The following is a 13044-nucleotide window of genomic DNA, read 5'->3' on the forward strand; positions in this document are numbered from 1 at the left end:
TGGTCCGGACCGGCACAACCTATGTGCGGTCGCTTATCCGCACACCTCTCAAAAAAATTTAAACTACACGTCGCACAGGCTTTGTAATTGGTCAGTTTGACAGCAGTAACGGCCTGGATTAATTTGTTGTTCAATGTTGAAGTTTAATAAATAGTTTAATAAATAATCATAGACAGTAGATAGTGTGTGTTTCTATCAATTGTTTTAAAATCAAGTAATGCAACCTTCCTTAAAAAATCTCTCACTGGTAATATGTGAACTTATTTACTGTACAAAACCTGTCAGTGAACTATGAAGGCAAAAAAATAAAATAAAATAATTGTTCATTATTTATAATTAATACGAGTTAAAAGTATAATGTTTAGTTAAAGTATAATAAAAAGTACAATATAGAGTTAAAATGTTCAAGTAATCGAGATTTTGATAGGCCAAATCGCCCAGCCCTACAACCCAGCCTGTATTATTATACTCAACACATACATCCTCTCACTTTTTGACTCTTTTTCTCCTTTATGTCTGCAGTTGAGGTATCAGAAGTGTCTGGTGGCGCGTCCTCCATCTCAGAAAGCCTGCTCACAGGCGGCCCCTGCTGATTCAGTCACCCGCCGCGTCTCCACCAGCGTCAAACGTGGAGTTCTGTCTCTCATCGACACGCTCAAACAGAAGAGACCCGTCACTGAGCTGCCTCAGTGATCTGACACGCACACTCACCGTCACGCTCTGCATGCTTATAACTATCCGAATGTCCTGTACATACCTGTCCGGTCACATGGTGGAGATGAAGAGGATCACAAGGATGAAAAATCAGAAAATAAAGCTGATGCCAAGAAAATACACCCTTTACTCACACACTCACAAGTACATCAGATCTACTATACAAGCCTCTCTCTCTTCCGATGTCAATCATGCATATATTTGCATGGGAAGCCACGCCTCTCCAGCATGACAGCAATCAACAGGCTCTGCCCACCTAGAAGAACCGCCTCATCTAGAATAAGCCTGATCAAAGAGAGAACTTGATTGGAAGAATGTTTGTGCATATGAGAACAAATACGGCTGCTTGTTCATTTCATCGAGTTCATCATCGCTGCATGATCATATGTAAGTGTGGATGTATAGAAGAGCTGAAGGATTCTACTGTCCTAAAGTGTCCTAAAAAGCAAGGTTTTATTTTTTGTTTCCCTCTTTATTATCCTGCCGAACACAAAAGCAGATTCGATGGATAGGAGATGGGGATTTCATAAAACTCAAAACTTGGTTGCGTTGCGTTCGATTCAAAGTAGGATATTCCTGTTTGATACCTTTTGAATGTTTAATGCTCAGTGTATGGTATGTAAGGTGCGGTCACATTAGCAATATTTTGGCTGGATTTGGTTGGCACTAAGGTCTACTGTCATTAGTGTAGTGATGTAGAAAGCATTTATAACAATACTAGCCATTACTAGGTGTTCAGGGAGCATCTGGACTTTTGAAAGAACACATTGGTGGGGGTTTATTTTAGGTGCAAAAAGACGATTTGAAACATTATAATTGCTTGCAACAGAATGCATTATTGCATACATAAATGAAAATACACCTCTATATACATTTCTGGAGATCGCAAAATATGTCCCAGCGGGTACGATTTTTTGCAGTTTTTGTTTTCTCTAATCCACGAGAAGCTGCTTCGAACGCTTTTTGCGATCTCGGATCTTTCTCGCGAGTGCCATTCACTGCAGTTCTTGCGTAAGCTCACTAGAGGACCCTCATCTGATTTTTACCACTGGACTCGAACCCTGTCGTCGTGGTCAACTCCTCTCTGCGTCTCAAGTCCGCCAACGTACATGGCAAGCTAACGGCACAAACTTGTTACAGTGGGAAAGCTGTCCATAGGAAGGAATGTAGTCAGCTGGTAAGTGCGAAAAGGAATGGCGTCATACCGCCATATTTAAAAAATGAAATGCAGCCATATGTACCTCCGGCTACATATATCGCAGTCTTCAGAAACGTGTATAGGGCTACAATTTCAGAATGAGCCTATGTTGTTTGTTTGTCACTTGGCTTTTTTCCATTGTGTGCGATTTCTGTCCAAAAGCGTCAAAAAAAGTTTGTGCTTTAAAATCGAGTTGCGGTATGTTTTGATCCGCTTACACATGCAACAATGGCGTATATTGTTTGTACCAACTAGTTTGTTGTTCATCTTCCATCTCTTTTGTTTTTTCATTTGCGAAACACTGGACAGGTTCAGTGTTGACACCTTGTGGGCAAATTAAATAGTGCAAAAACAGTTGAACAGAACACATTTTCAAAGCATCGGTGAGATAAAGCGAAGGCCTCAAGGTGCAACTTTTTCAAGGTTGAGCTTTTCTTAATGAGTGCCACATTTTTGTAACATCCACTGTCCTATTGCCTTATAACAAGAGTGTCACATGTCAAAAGAATGAATGAGAGACATGCGTTTATTACAGTCTACATGCATCCATTGTAGACAGAATAACTGATTAAACTTGCCCCACTCAGGTTTCGCTCCAGTTTTTACTAATGTTATTAGATGAGCTAGTGAACCTTTTCCATATATAGCTGGGTTTCCACTCTAATGTATAGTAAATCTTTTCAAAGTTCACTAAAAATAAAAATAAATCAAATCCCAAATGTGAATTAGGTGCATTTCCGTCAAGTTGTTTGAGCGGCCGACTGTAGTACTGGTAACCTCGTAACCAACAGTAAACAAGGCAAACATAATGGAGTCATGTGAATTTAATATTCACTACGTAAGAATTTATTTGGCAAATGTTTCCATCTCCCGTTTTTCACGTTAACCCTGTTTCACACAAGTCCCAGACCACCTAAAGTGAGTGTGAAAATGTTTTTAGAAAAAAAATATGAGATTTATTTGAAATTTGGCTTTGCGATGCTCCTTTCTCATGTGACACTTCAAAATGCACATTAACACACAGTGATGGAAACCCAGCTTTTCGTGTTCAATGGCTTCAGTGTTTCAGTCAATTTTCTGTAGCATAGCATAGCTGCTAAATGTCTCATAAACAGATTGTATAGCATCTAGAATTGATGCTAATTATATTTCACCCTCAAGGAAAGTTTTAGATGCCTGGAATAGGCAATTACAGTAAGTCTTGGCTGTAAAAATTCGCTGAACAACAGTATATGTGACCGCACCTTCAGGCAACAACAACAAAAAACACCATAACGCAACCAAGTTTCTAGCAAACTGCAGAGAATAAATGCCACTACATAATGAACTAGTTAGAAGGTGAAGTGATGTTCCTTTACACTTTTCCAAGAAGAAAGATAAAATGTTGCATTTTATCATCAAAAGTCATCGATGCTCTCACCAAACCATATATTTTCTTCATGAATATCTTCAACATCAGTTAATGAGGAGGCTTGGTAAAAAATATCACCAACAACAACACACATGGAAGGACGTGAGCTGTAGATGTAAAGTATGAATGTGCTTTTTATATTTCCAAAGTGAAATTGCCTTTCGTTTCTTTGAAAGAGAGAATGTCTCAGAGGAGAACAGACGTCGAAAACACAAGAGGCGGAAATAACTTTGCTTAGAGCCAAACAGTTCAATGGTGTCAATTCTGCTTCGAACCCCAGTGTAGTGCTTAGCTCCTTCAGAGCTTCTTCGGTGACTCAAAGTCCAAAAATAGCTGACTAATAGGAACTAATCTGCTAGTGAAAGAAACTCGGATGTCTGTGAAGAGCTATTTTTGAGTTTCAGTATCTACTCCTCACGTTTGGATGCCATTAGTGGCTCTACATCTCCTGGTTGCGCTTCACAAACGTTCCACGCGCCACCTTGGTCTTGCTGTACTCTGGCGTGCCACTTGTAGTCCTAGACTTGCCCTTTTTTCCACAAGGGTTTCGACGAGTCACTTTTGTGTGTACATAAAGTATCTATATATAGCAATTGTCATATCATAAGGCTTTATTTTTCAAATGTCAGATTCTCTTATTTTGTCACGATTTATTTTTCTGTCATGTTATTTTGGTCATACTTGCCTTGGCATGTCTTGTGATCCCGTTTATTCTGCCCACATTGTAAAAACAAAAGAAAACGAAATCATGTACGTGTTGTAGATAAATCAATTGACAACAAAACAAAAAAAACTGAAGAAGGCCGAATGATGGTAGAGATTGTGAATATGAATTTATTTTATGGTCTTTTATAGGAGAGCTAGCTCTAGGGGAGAAGATGTGAACTGTACGTGTCTATCTATGCATTCTTTTAGCTCTAGAAAGATTCGAAAGAGAGAGAGAAAAAAGACACATTGCCTTGCATGTCCTGGGACAATTTAAGAAGACAAACTGTACTGAACAGAAATGATATTTTTTATTTTATTTATTCTATTTTATATCGGTATATACTGGTTTCATTGTGATGTATCATATGCTTAGACATTCTTTACCCTGTTTCAGACAATAAAGCAAGCTACAAATGTCAATCCAAAAACACACTGTACAGTAACAGAGCTGCTGATGCACAGCGCTGCCTGCCATGGTTACGTTACAGTCGAAAGGCCTTTAGGACCTTTACATTCTGCCCAAACAAATATTAGATACAATATAGAATACATATACAATATAGAATATGCTATCAATTGATTATTGGGATATTTCAGACACAAGTGTTACAGGTTAAGCCTGAGATTAATGGATTATTTACACAATAGCCTTGTTTACACCTTGATGTATTTTTTTTTTGTCAATCTGACCACAAGTGGATGATGTTGAATACAAGTGTAAATGGGGTGTCAAATATTTTGGGAAATCTTTTAGAGGTAGTTGGAAATGCATTTGATCCATTTGCTTGATGCTTACCTTATTTAAAGAAATCATTCCCCAAAATAATGAATATTTCAAGTGGTTCCAAGCCTTTATGGGTTTCTTTATTCTGTTGAACTCACACACATCTATTTGGGGGCTTCCCATTGATGTAATGATTTTATACTGTACACACTGTATATTCTCTCCCTCTAGCCATAAACACAAACCTCACAGAAAACAATCTGCATTTTCACATTTTCAATATACTTCATTTTGTCTGATTTATGAGGACCAAAATTATAAAGTTCAAAATTTACTGGTATTGCTATATTTGTGGGGACATTTGGTCCAGACAATGTTAGGAATAAAAGGTACACACACAAACACACACACACACACACACATGTTTTGAAGGATGAAAATCAGTAAACTTGACATCTATAGTATACTGCAAAAAAAAAAAAAAAAAGTTGACAACCTAAAATTTTAAGGCAACCAGCTTCAGAAAACTTTAATCGAGTCAAGTGCAGTACTCGGGTTGAAAGTTAAAACAAAAAAGCTCTGTAGCAAGTTGCCTTCAATTTTGCCTACAATTTTAAGTTTAGTCAAAAAATTTTTACAGTGTAGGATAAAGTAATACTATGGAAGTCCATTAAAAGCGATTTTCATGTTTCTTCCAAATATCTTCTTTTGTGTTTAGCAGAAGAAAGAAACTCAAACAGGTTTGGAACAAGTAATAGGTGAGAAGATTTTCACTTTTGAGTGAACCATTTTTGGACTATGTTGTGAGAAAGTGCATCAAGACAAGGTATTCAACCAAAAGTAGATTACGATTGAAATCTTAGTCGCTATTCACATTCCTTTTGTCATTTGCTCATAAGTCTTTGAAATTTGTTTATCAAATAGAGTACTGCTTTGAAAGTTATGCAGTGAAAATAGATAAAGTTCTTGCAGGAACATTGTTTATAGCTTTGATTTGATGCATTTCAAAAATGGGTTGCCAGAGACTGAAATGTGTCCTTTTAGGAGGGCATTTACATGACACATTTTTTCAACTAAAATAGAACGTTCTATGCATTTTGGCTGTTTGTTTAGATGACAACAGTATTTTGGTAGTCTGAAACTGAAAATCACAGCAGTATAGTATCCATGGAAATTATTAGAACAACGTTTTAGTGAAAACTGTGCATTGTGTGCATGCATACTTCATGTAAAAGAGATATTGCTAACTACTGGCCTGGTATGCACAATAAAGCACTATAGACATTTTCACAGGTCCAAAATTAGATCTGTATTAAAAAAAGTAACTTTTTTACATCACTGTAATGTAAACATAACCTAATAATGCATGTTTACATTCACAAAACTATTAAAAAGCTGTGCAAATATTTTGGAAGCAGTGAAAGCTCTTATAGTAACAAAATGGGGGCTAGTATCTTTTTAATAATTGATATATTGTATTACACACGTATCTTATGTAATAAATGGAATATGATATATATTATATTGTATTTAATATATGTATATATATATTACACAACAAATCACTCTCATAATCTAATTCATCAATGACCAAAATGAAATATTTGTTTGGGCAGCATGTAGATGTTCAGCTAGCTCTATTACAACCATTACTCCTTTATCTTGACTGCACACGAGCCATCAAATTCCGTTTTTACCTTGAGGATAATCAGAGTATGAAATGAGATGGCAAAATGTGTAAAACTCAATCTGCCTGTGTACTGCACTCCTTTAGTCTCTCCCACTTCTTCACTTTTGTGGACTGTTTTTTTTTTTTTATTTGACTCTGATGATGATGGGTCTTTACAACTCAGCATTTCCCTTTAGATCACATTTTAGAGTAGTGTGAAAGGGGTGAATAAGAATAAGAATCTTACTTTCTATTCAGAAACAAATTCAGTGGCAACTGACAAAGTCAGCTGTTGTAAGAGGGAGGAGGCTTATGGGTAATGTAGTCCAGTACAATATCTCAGCATAGAATCGTCATTCTCATGTTAGCAAGAGTAGTGTGTTCGAGTGACTTTAGTGTTCTTGCATGGTGAAACACTCTGATCGATGACTATCAGGGCAAAGCTCATCACAAGGATTAACAAAGCTAAGAATTAACACTCTACTGGTCAAATACACACTCAAACACACCGTTTTGTGGCTTTCTCTGCTCTACACTAATTTGTACACCATATAAATGTAAACTGTTGTGAAAATAAATGGCATATCACAAAATACTTCAAAGTGTTTAAGGCTTGTAATTGATTTCGTATACACAATCTGTTGTTTGAAGAACTGTCCTAATGATATTCTAAGACATGATTCATTTATTAAAGCCCTGTTATCCCACTGAATATTAATTATTTCACTGTTATCATTTTCTGGTAATTCTTAGAAAAAAAGTCAGCTGCATTTATTTATTATTGTTTCTTTTATCCTGTGCCTAAATACAGTTAAAGTTAGGATTTTTAGTCCCTAATTTTTTTTTTCTTTTTTAAATATTTCCACAGTATTCACAGTATGTCCGATAATATTTTTTCTTCTGGAGAAAGTCTTATTTGTTTTATTTCGGCTAAAATAAAAGCAGTTTTGATTTTTTTTAAACACCATTTTAAGGTAAAAATGATTAGCCCCTTTAAGCTATAATTTTTTTTGATAGTCTTAAGAACAAACCTTCGTTGTACAATAACTTGCCTAATTACCCTAACCTGCCTAGTTATCATGGCAAAGATCAAATAAATCAGTCATTAGAGATGAGTTATTAAAACTATTATGTTTAGAAATGTGCTAAAAAAAATCTTCGTTAAATAGAAATTTGGGAAAAAATAAACAGGAGGGCTAATAATTCAGGGGGTTTCATAATTCTGACTTCAACTGTTAACACGCAGGACTATAAACTCAAAATTCACTTTAAACCTGGCTATTCTGGCTTTATTTTCCTTTTTTTTTTCAAAGTTTTCAAATTCTGACTTTTATTTTATTTATAATTCTGAAGAAAGGGAGGAATTTCAAAGTGTTAACTTACAATTGTGAAATAAAAATGTTTAAAAATGAGTTTCAAGAGTTGACACTTAGCTGTAGATTGATTAAAAAGCTTGATTGGCATACTGGAGAGCCCTGAGCTCATAAGGTCCTTGAGCCCTTGGCTTACTCCCATTTGCAGGGTGAGAAGGCTGTTTGAGCTCAGGTAGGTCTCGAGAACTCCCCAGCTTATTTATAGCTAATGAAAAATTAGGCATTGCTAAGAAGATATAATCTGCTCACCAGGAGCACATCTATGGTGGCAATTTGGTTTGGTCAAGTCACCTATATTGTATGACGCCTTTGGACTGTGGGAAGAAACCAGAGATCCTGGGGGAAACCCACGCGAGCACTGGGAGACCATGTAAACTCTGCACAGAAACGCCAACTGGCCTGGTGAGGACTTGAACAGGTGACATTCTTATGACACTCTATCAAGGAAAAGGGAGGAGGAGTAGGGGTGGAAGAGGCGATTCTTCAAAATAAGATAACTGAGGTAAAACGTTGAAAAACCTGGTGTGTTATATTTATCTAGGTAAAACATGTGTTAGCTAATGCGGGACCAGCCGTGGTCAATCATAAGCATACGATTCTCTCAAAATTACAAATAAACTCCACAGAAAATCAAAATAACCTGCTTTTGTTTTTAATTTGATGACTTAAAGGGAGAGTTCACACTACTAAACATTCTGTCATCATTTACGCATCATTAATATGTCACAAACCTTCAAGTTTCTTCAGTTGAAGACAAAATAAGCTATTTTGAAAAATGTTGGAAACCTGTAACCATAGTATTTGTTTTACTTACTATGGAAAGAAATGTTTGGTCTCTAACATTTTTCAAAAAAGCTTATTTTGTGTTCAACAGAAAAAGGAAACATGTAAAGGTCTGAAACTTTGTACATAGTGAGTAAATTGGAATTTTGGGGTGAACTATCCCTTTTTAGAAGCATACACAAACTATCTCATTTGTATATTTTTGTGTGCTCATCAGATGTTTTAGGGTTGAAGTGTTATGCGTTGCATTCCTCTATAAATAATATGAATAAAACACATACCAACCAAATGGCTAACTTTTAAAATAATTAGGTTTTCCTAAGCTGGAAAAGATGTTTCATGAGTTCCCACTGATATTCTTAGCGTTTATACCAGGTTTGGCATGCTGTCCCTGGAGAAAACCCTGAGCTCGGAGATACTTGAGCCCAAGGCTCCCGCCTGGTCAATAAGCATATAAGGGTATCCAAGATCAAGTAGGTCTCGAAAGTCCCCCCTTAGAAAAGGGAGGAAAAGGAGATAGGGTGGAAGTGTGGGGGGGTGGGGTTTCCAAAACAAAGATAGGGCAAAATGGAGAAAATGATCCATTTATGGTAAGCTTGGATCACTCTGATTGGATTATTACTGATTACAGATGAGAAGCCAGTCGTGGTCAATTATATCACATGCTCCTCTCGAAATTAGTATGTAAAACTCACACTGCGTAAATCACAAAAAGTCTTATTATAACAAATATTTTCACCCATATTGTGACGGAGAGAAACAGATTATTAAGAGAAACAGATTGTTATATTGTATTCTGAGATTTAACCCCCAGGGGTCTGAGGTGATTTTGGGGCTCCTGAGATGTTTTGACTTGCCCTGACATTTATGCTTATTTCAGCTACTTATTACATAGTACTGGCCAACATGTATATTTTTTTTATTCAGCACAAACTTTGCTACATTAATATGTGACAAATATTGATCTACATGATTGCATTCTTTTGAAAAAATAAAAAAATTATGCGTGGTTAGTAAGTTTTGGAGAAAAAAAAGTAGCTGAAATAAGGTCCAAAAAACACACTGAATGTGCCTGAACAAGACTTTTGAGTCTTGTAGGTTAGAATATTTACACCCCAGTTATATGAAAATCATTATGTTCTCTCATTCAAAGAAAACGTTACAATGAATTACAATTTGTTAAGTTTTATTTGGGTGATCTCAGCTCTATGTGTGAGTGACAATGGTCATGAATAATTTACAGTGATCAATCAGAAAATAAACCATACATGTGTTTTATATATTCCTTATGTCATAATGTTTTCATATATATTTAAAGCCCAATTAGAACCTTCCTTATTTGGATGCAAATCACAAACAAATGTAATTATGAAACAGCATGTATGATACAAAAATGGTTACAGTATTGTCACCATACTACACGTCACCAATAAATAATAAATCCTTTTTACTCAGTGCCTTTCCTTCAATGCATTATATTTTTTCAGATAGTTTGTCAGATTACTTTCTACAAACCTTCTTTAGTAGAAGCACAAGGGATGTAGCTCAGTGCCACGTCTGTGACTGTAAAATGATGGAGTCTCTGGCTTTAGTGATGCTGCTGGAAGAGGAAGGACTGCTGGAGAAATGAGACGAGTTGGAGGAGTTCAGCCGATAAGGGGATGAAGAACTGAGCGGATAAACAGGAGGCAAACGGAGCTCTCTCGAGAGGCTTTCCTTAGCCTCTGATTTGATGATTTCCTGTCTTGGTTTAACAGATTCCTTTTGAGACGCGGATCTGCTCTGCAAATGTCTGGATCTGTGTGGTGGTACTGGGGTTCGAATGGCGGTGGGTTTGGTCTGAGGTGGAGTTGGAGTAATGGAGTTAACGGTCATGTGTTGTGATGGCCGAAGATTCAGGAGTTTCTTACGTGAAAGTCGAGTTTTGCTCTGTTCTTTATGGGTTGCTTTTTTTCTTCTGGACGGCTTAGATTTAACTTTCACCGATGGCTTATAAGATTTTGATCGCTTCTTTTGCACAGCTGAAGACTGATTTTGATCATCGTTTGACTGGTCGGGTATGTTGGAATGATTTGTAGTGCTAAGTGTGACATCCATGATTGATGTTTGGCTTTTAGTGATGGAAGCGTGGTCTAGGATTGTAAAACTCTCAGTCGGGGTTGTGGAAGTGGGATTTGTAGCTGGATTGATGGGATCTGGAAGATTCAGATTGATCATCATTGATGCTGGAGCGTCAGTCGTTGAGAATAGTGGAAGAACCGCTGTAGATTCTTTTCGTTTCTTTCTCTTTTTGGGTTTGTCTCTATCTAGGGGGTCTGGAGGCATCAGGCCTCCCAGCAAACCTTTAGCCGCGGCTCGTGCCAAAATATTCTCCACAGTTTCAACTTCTGCTGGGTCCTGCTGTTTGAGAGATAAAACTTTAGGTCTCAGGTGAAAAAAAAATTAAATAACTGCCCTTTTAACAAAACTAAAGGGGCAGATATTCATTTTTTTTAATAAGAAATGCACATTTTAAACTCAGAACACAAAAATCGTATATCAAATCAATCCTACAATATATTCTCATCAGTAAACAACAGAAAACAACGAGGAGTTTCAATATTAATAAATAACATTGTCCCAACAACTGTTAATACATCTGTTACAGATCCAAATGGACAATTTTCCATCATCAAAGTTTCTATTAATCATATCACATACACACAAGCTAATATGTATGGCCCAAATAACGATGACCCCTCCATTTTTCATAACTTTTCATTATTACCCAATACAAATAATGTCATTATTGCTGGAGATTTTATAATTGTCCTTGACCGACAAATAGACCCATCAAATTGAACTAATTATTCCAAAAACTACCATTTAACAAAAACCATTAAACAATATATGACTTATCTGGGACTTGGTGATATTTATAGAATAAATGATCCCTCCCTGAGAAAATATACATATTATCCCCCTGTCCATCAGTCCCACTCCTGAATAGACTTCCTCATTTATTTTGGTGCATCCCTAAATTCAATTATGGAAACTGTAGCTTGTGAGGCAGATTTAAATATTTTTTTTTTTGTATGACTGTCATGTTAAAGAGATATACCAATATTTAAAATGTTGTTATTTATTATTCGCCTGCATGTTGTTTAAAACTATATTAAACTTCTGAGAATGGACTTGAGTGTCCAGAGGTAGTAAAAACATCACTGAGGTAGCAAATGTCACTTTAGTGATTCCACCTTATTAATAAAGTTGACAGGGATGTTATTTTTAAAAAATGCTCCTTTGCTTCCAGATCGATTTCCAGATAGGCATAAGATTAAAAAAACTTGTACTTTGAAAGTTTGTTTGACTTGCATATCATAACATTCATTCATTCATTCATTCATTTTCTTGTCGGCTTAGTCCCTTTATTAATCCAGGGTCACCACAGCAGAATGAACCGCCAACTTATCCAGCAAGTTTTTATGCAGCGGATGCCCTTCCAGCCACAACCCATTTCTGGGAAACATCCACACACACATTCACGCACACACTCATACACTACGGACAATTTAGCCTACCCAATTCACCTGTACCACATGTCTTTGGACTGTGGTGGAAACCGGAGCACCCGGAGGAAACTCACGCAAACGCAGGATATATATTAACATTTGTGTAATAAATGAATTATATTTTGGGCTTTAAAAAAAAGAAAAAAAAAAACATGTAAGAAGTTTCATTTTAAGGGGCGAAAGAAGGTTATAGTATTTGATAAAAGATTATGAGGGTAAACTATTTAGTACAAAAAAAATTAAGTGCACAGTGCAAATACATCATAGCAAGCACTGCTATTTATTCATTCATTCATTTTCATTCAGCTTAGTACGTTTATTCATCAGGGGTCGCCACAGTGGAATGAACTGATACTTATCCAGCCTATTTTTAAAAAAGCGGATACCCTTCCAGTTGCAACCCGGTACTAGGAAACACCCATTCACTCACACATGCACACACATACACTTCGGACAATTAAGGTTATCAATTCCCCTATAGCGCACGTGTTTGGACTGTGGGGGAAACTTGAGTACTCGGAGGAAACCCACATGAACACGGAGAACATTCAAACTCCACACAGAAATGCCAACTACCCCAGCCGGGACTTGAACCAGTGAAGGAATTTTTACTCATCACTACTATCATCACTATCATCAGAACCTGCTGAAAGCTACATATTAAAAACACATTTTGACAAATTTTTCATTTTCATACAAAATATTCATTGTCCTGTTCTGGAATGCACATGTGATCTCACTTATGACAGCCATACACTCATCTTGGTCTTCTGGCGGCAAAGAGTCTAAGATACTGAGAAATCTGATGTGCTGCAGACTGTCATACAGATGTTTGTGTGCCCTCATGCTGCGGCTATAGTGATGACCACTCAACATTCCATTGATAGACCCTAGAGCAACAACTTTTAAATCG

General features: G+C 36.6%; 2 protein-coding genes across 9 annotated transcripts in view; one reads left to right on the forward strand and one right to left on the reverse strand.

Moving 5' to 3' along the window:
• The window catches only part of apbb2b (amyloid beta (A4) precursor protein-binding, family B, member 2b), a 102322-nt gene extending 97863 nt beyond the window's left edge, over window positions 1-4459 (forward strand). For all 8 annotated transcript variants that reach the window (XM_688300.11, XM_009307588.5, XM_068221135.2 and 5 more), the window contains one exon: window positions 523-4459. In XM_688300.11, the coding sequence (XP_693392.8) occupies window positions 523-693 (171 nt within the window). In that variant the 3' untranslated portion in view covers window positions 694-4459. The remainder of the gene's footprint in view (window positions 1-522) is intronic.
• A 5290-nt stretch (window positions 4460-9749) lies between these two features.
• Window positions 9750-13044, reverse strand: part of LOC101882573 (putative methyltransferase NSUN7) — a 57026-nt gene continuing 53731 nt past the window's right edge. The window contains exon 13 of the mRNA XM_073950602.1: window positions 9750-10980. Within this exon, the coding sequence (XP_073806703.1) occupies window positions 10126-10980 (855 nt within the window). The 3' untranslated portion in view covers window positions 9750-10125. The remainder of the gene's footprint in view (window positions 10981-13044) is intronic.

Source organism: Danio rerio, chromosome 1 (genome assembly GCF_049306965.1).
Source record: "Danio rerio strain Tuebingen ecotype United States chromosome 1, GRCz12tu, whole genome shotgun sequence".
In the NCBI taxonomy this organism is placed as follows: Eukaryota; Metazoa; Chordata; class Actinopteri; order Cypriniformes; family Danionidae; genus Danio; species Danio rerio.